At 41.9% G+C, this 6000-nt stretch overlaps 1 protein-coding gene across 4 annotated transcripts in view; it reads right to left on the reverse strand.

The window, feature by feature from the left end:
- LOC110524326 (transducin-like enhancer protein 4) overlaps positions 1-5297 on the reverse strand; it is a 75591-nt gene extending 70294 nt beyond the window's left edge. For 2 of the 4 annotated variants that reach the window (XM_036978079.1, XM_036978080.1), the window contains exon 1: positions 4527-5297. In XM_036978079.1, coding sequence (XP_036833974.1) covers positions 4527-4550 — 24 coding nt within the window. In that variant the 5' untranslated portion in view covers positions 4551-5297. The remainder of the gene's footprint in view (positions 1-4526) is intronic. The other 2 variants (XM_036978078.1, XM_036978077.1) reach the window with 1 other exon arrangement.
- Positions 5298-6000: the final 703 nt, after the last annotated feature.

Here is a 6000-nt window from a genome sequence, read left to right on the forward strand (position 1 = left end):
TACATTCACCTCTGAAGGTAAATAATGTACTTATATTCAGTAATCTTGCTCCGATTTGTCATCCTGAGGGTCCCAGAGATAAAATGTAGCATAGTTTTGTTTTATAAAATCCATTTTTATATTCAAATGTAGGAACTGGGTTCTACAGTTTGAACCTCTGCTGTCTCTGGCTCCACAACCATCCCGCATGGCCATCTAGATGTGTGAAGGTTAGTGTTTTTTTCTGTAGGGAAGCTAATTATCCATCATTTATGACATTCCTGGATGTGTGTAAACCTAAATTTTTATTACCATAGCATTTTTGTATGTTCTCTATAGTTATGTACTTGAAAATGTATCAACTGACCAATTCGGCACATTTGGGCAAACTCCTGGCAGACTTGTTACAAAATATAGTGTAGTAATGTAATGCTTCACTGGATCAGTCTGAAACTTTGTACACACACTGCTGCCATCTGTTGGCCAAGCTCTAAATTACACCAAGACTTCCATCTGGATATATGGCCTTTCTCTTGCATTTTAAAGATGATGGAACAACAACAAAAAATGTAAAACATGTTTTATCTTTTACCAGGTGTTATGTTCTCCTACATTAATTTCACACTTCCACAATCTTCAAAGTGTTTCCTTTCAAATATGGTATCAAGAATATGCATATCCTTGCTTCAGGTCCGGTGCTACAGGCAGTTAGATTTGTGTATGTCATTTTAGGTGGAAATTGAAAAAAAGGGTTCGATCTTTGGAGCCTTTTGGTCCTAGACTTGGTGCTCTGGTACCAATTGCCGTGCGATAGCAGAGAGAACAGTCTATGACTTGGGTGACTGGAGTCTCTGACAATTTTTTGGGCCTTCCTCTGACAGCGCTTAGTATATAGGTCCTGGATGGCAGGAAGCTTGGTCCCAGTGATATACTGGGCCGTACACACTACCCTCTGTAGCACCTTACGGTCGGATGTCGAGCAGTTGCCATACCAGGCTGTGATGCAACCGGTCAGGATGCTCTCGAGGGTGCAGCTGTAGAACTGTTTCAGGATCTGGGGACCCATGCCAAATATTTTCAGTCTCCTGAGGGGGAAAAGGTGTTGTCGTGCCCTCTTCACGGCTTTCTTGGTGTGTTTGGGCCATGATAGTTTGTTGGTGATGTGGACACCAAGGAACTTGAAACTCTCAACCCGCTCCACTACAGCCCCATCGATGTGAATGGGGGCATCATGTTCGGCCCTCCCTTTCCTGTAGTTCCATTTGATTTCAATCACTTTTCAAACGCAGCCCTTTTGATTTGAACAAAACTTTCCATACATTTTGCCCATGGTGGAAGTGGTCAGAAAGGGACTTCTTGAACTGAATGCCAAAACATTTAGGAGATCGAGGTGCTCAAAGTTGACCCATGTTGCATACATCACCCTACCATGGACATCTTCATCACGGGAAAAGATAAACAGTTGAGCTTGATTTTACTTAAAAGCTTACAAACAGGTTAGTCAAACTATTTTCTAAATTATTGAAAAGTATTTTTTTAAATAAAAACTGTAATTTTCTAACCTTTATAACGTAAATGATTTTAAAAAAAAAACATAAAGTGAGATTTTCTTCATCTTCTCAAATGTTTTAGCTTAGACCTTATTTTACATCATCTGAGGTGTTTGTGCAACATACTGAATACAGGGTGAGTGTCATGTCAATCATACTGTAGAAATAATTCATAGAATGGACATATCCCTTCAGAACACTAATTAAGCTGGTACATCATTGAAATGTCATTTTAACTTACAATTACTACCACAAAGATAGCTGCCGGTCAACCCACTGTCGAATGTCAACTTAAATGGAAATGTCTATTCTATTATCTATATTTCGATGATTTCAATAGGTTACCTGTGGAATATTAACAGTATGATTTCAAACAACTGATATTCCAATTAAAGTCAACATTCTCTAATGTGTGAACTTCCAACCATCTTTGTGCTACCATTTGAAAGTTTACATTTAAATGTTATTCCCATTTTAGTACATTTATCAGCCAAAACATATCCACATTTTTGTATATTTTTTTAAACACGTTTTTAGATCATTGACATTAAAGGTAAAACAACTATGAAGACATGGATGTATCTTGGTCATTTAGAAGGCACTTTTATCCAAATCGACTCACAGTAAGTGCATTCATCTTAAGATACTGTAGCTAGTTGAGACAACCACATATGACAGTCGTAGTAAGTACCGTTTTCCCTCAATACAGAAGAATATCAGTAGGAAAAGACAGGGTGCAAGTTTTATTTTTGGGCACTTCTATCTCCTAAATGTTTTGGTATTCAGGTCCCAAAAGTTAGTTTCTGACCACTTCCACCATGGGAAAATATGTATACTGTAGGTTTCGATCAAATCAAAAGGGGTGATGTCAAAACAATTTGGAAATCAAATGGAACGACCCTAGTCCCTAAAGCGACTAAACAGAGTTTTAGTCGACTGATAATAGCAAACTAAGAAGGATGGAATTGCTCAAATGTGACTAACATGCTGACCACACCGCTCACACCGTGTACACGAGCATTGCTAAATAAATGTACACCTATATGTTATTCAATCACTGCACACACACACTGCTCGCGGGTGTTAGCGAGTCTCTGCGTGGCCAGGCGCTAAAATATAAATTGGTTCTATTTGTGACGCTCAACGCACTGCAAGTCCGGCCTCTCCCATCTCCTCATTGGTTTTTAGGAGCATATACGTGGGTGACTGAAAGATGAACTTAGGTCCACACTCCGGTAGGTTGTAGTAATGCTAGTTGGTTGCCAACCGCCATATAAAGTCCAAAGAGGAAAAAGAAGCCTTAAGGAAGGAGGAGATCTGTGGATTAATTGTCGGAGTTGAGCATCTTGTGCATTTCAGGTAAAATAACAATCCAATGTTTATATACCAGGACAAATTAGCTAGCAACAGCAAGCTAGCTAGCTAAATTGCCATAAATGTTCAATGCTTTTTGACCTGTCCCCAAATTAATATAATTGGTTCAGAGATTGTTTTGATATTTCAACCTGTGTGTCCTGATTGCTTCTGGTGTGGGTGAACAAAATCAACGTGCGCACGATGGCGTGCTTCCGGTTTGGTCAGCATGTAAGACTAAAATTTATTTTAGTCATAAAGACTAATTCTAAAATAGCTGGGGGCAATAGTCATTTAGACAGGTTACCTTGGCGTTCTTGGGCACAGGGACTATGGTGGTCTGCTTGAAACATGTAGGTATTACAGACTGGGTCAGGGAGAGGTTGAAAATGTCAGTGAAGACACTTGCCAGCTGATCAGAGCATGAGTATGTGTCCTGGTAATCCATCTGGCCCTGCGGCCTTGTGAATTTGAACCTGTTTAAAGGTCTTACTCACGTCAGCTACGGAGAGCGTGATTACACAGTCATCCGGAACAGATGGTGCTCTCACGCATGGTTCAGTGTTGCTTCCCTCGAAGCGAGCATAGAAGGCATTTAGCTCATATGGTAGGCTCAAGTCACTGGGCAACTTGCGGCTGGGTATTCGTGATAGTTTGCAAATAAATAATTATGAAGACATTGATTCGTAAGACATTAGTAGAACAAGGTGAGCACACACACACACACACAAACACACACACACGTTCATTGCACCCTCCCACCCTCTCTGTGCTGTAGATCCCATTATACCAGCAGGCAGCAGAAGTAAGTTCCAATGGCAGCAGAAGTATGTATTGATCTGTTAGATTTGGCTCAATCTGGGACTGAACTTTATCACAAACACTGTACAACTCTGAACAAAACCTCTGATGTGACTAAAGAGAGAACAGACTGAGTATTGAGCTATTTCCAGTGTGATCTCCTATTCATTTCAATTTCTAATTCACAATGCCTTTGTTTTCTCTCAATCTTGCTTCCATTCTATTCCAATTATTTGCATTCTGTCTGTGATTATAATTGATTTCACATGCCCCCTCTTCTGAAAATGTCATCCATAATTCTCTGTGGTTGCAGGCAGAAAATGGAGTGTCCACTGACCCATTTGCACCAGATACAAAGAAACAGACAACACATCTGATTATAGCGACTAGACCTCATGTCTGTATATGTCTCTCTCTGTGTCTGTCTCTCTCGCATGTGTGGTCAAACCCACCCCCTCTTCCAGCTCCATCCTTCAGTCCCCAACACTATAGTAATGAGGGAGGAATACATATCCCTCTGCCTTATAACACGCTATTCCTGGACACACACAGGACAGACAAACACACACACACTAGAGTAAAGTGGGAGGCAGCTATACCACCCAAACAACTACCTCTCAACTTGCTCTCAACAGCACCTGGGTGCAGGTGACAGGGGATAGACAGTGGAGGGTAGGAGGGTGTGTGTGTGTGTGTGTGTGTGTGTGTGTGTGTGTGTGTGTGTGTGTGTGTGTGTGTTAGAAGGAATCTCTTTAAGCACCATAACTGTTCCATGTCTCTGTCCCTCAGTGCAGTCTCTGACCTTGTTACTTAGCAGTATTCAGATAGAGAGGTGTCACTTACCGGATGCCTGCCCTGAGGGTACATGGTCCCAGGAGAGGAGATGCTCACGGTCTGTTTGATGGCCAGGTCAGAGCCCGTCCCCTGGCCCTCCACTCCTCTACCCTCAACCAGAAACACAGCCTAGTCCAGATCTCTCCCCCTGCTCTGGTCTGGGCTCAGTCAAGGCTGGAAAGAGTAGTCCTCACTCCTGCCCAGTCCCGCTTTTTCTCTTCTTTCTGTTCCTCTCTGTCTGTCTCTCCAACACGGGAACCTGTCGACACAGCTGGGAGAGCTCAGTCCGTCAGTGCATCCCACAAGTCTCACGGTAAAACGGATCCCCAAACTCCTTTTCCTTCTTTCTGTCTCCTCGGTGTAACCAAAGTCACACTCTCGTTTCGCTCTGACTCTCTCGCTCTGTGATCAGTTAGAGTCCACACACACTGACATGGCAGTGAAACTCGAGCGTTACACCTAAGTACCCCCCCTTCCCTGTCCCTTCACCAACAAGATACAAACACTACACTACACACCTCCATCCAAATACACCAACAATCTACAGTAACTCCCCTCTTCTTCTTATAGGAGAGCACAGACCCCAAAACTGAAGGGTTGGTTTGTCAGTTGGAATAGAAAAGAAAAAGAAGAGGGAGAAAAAACAGTGAGAGAGAGAGAGAGCTTTGTTTTTAATCTAAATCTGAAGGGAAAAAAACACAGGAAAGCAGGAAAGAACAGCAGGTCACTAGAAGATCCAGCAGGCTTTTCAGCAGCGAGCCCTAGACTGTAATATATTGTGCCTGTTGGCTTCAACACAAACACAACAGCATGCTAAAGCTCTACTTAAGGTGGAGCGACCGAGATAGAGACACAGACACTGAGATAGCTAGAGATACCCTTTCAATTGTGGTCAGATGGACAAAGCAATCAGCCATGCACAAAGAGACAGGCACAGAGACACACATCCTCAAACACTATCGTTACAGATATGAGTGCACACACATAAACAGAACACAAAAACGCACACAAATACAGATAATTAGTCATTCTGAGAAGATAAAAGACCTGTCTGTATTCTAGTTCGCACGCACAAACAGAAACACACACATATTATAAATACATCAGATGTAAATAACAGCATCTTGAGACATTTAAATATTGTAGAGGTTATTTCAGCCCAGACCTGTTTGTTAAAGGGTATTATTTCCATAAGTAAGTAATCCCACCATTTGGCTATAGGCTAGATGAGTTTACTGAGGGCAGCTTCGCTGTTGAACTTGATCAACCAGGAATTAATCCCTTACGATTGAACATCCCACTCTCATGGCTTCCAAGACCCGTACAAGGAAAGAACACACAGGCAGACAGACACGCACACATCTCTTACGGCATCTTGAAAAAGAGGTCACCTAACAGGTAAAGCTCTTTTCATTTTTACACAACTGAAGTTTACAATAACTAAGGCATTTGATACACTAAAGCCCACAATAATAGGTGAAAT

Source organism: Oncorhynchus mykiss, chromosome 5 (genome assembly GCF_013265735.2).
Source record: "Oncorhynchus mykiss isolate Arlee chromosome 5, USDA_OmykA_1.1, whole genome shotgun sequence".
Taxonomy (NCBI): Eukaryota; Metazoa; Chordata; class Actinopteri; order Salmoniformes; family Salmonidae; genus Oncorhynchus; species Oncorhynchus mykiss.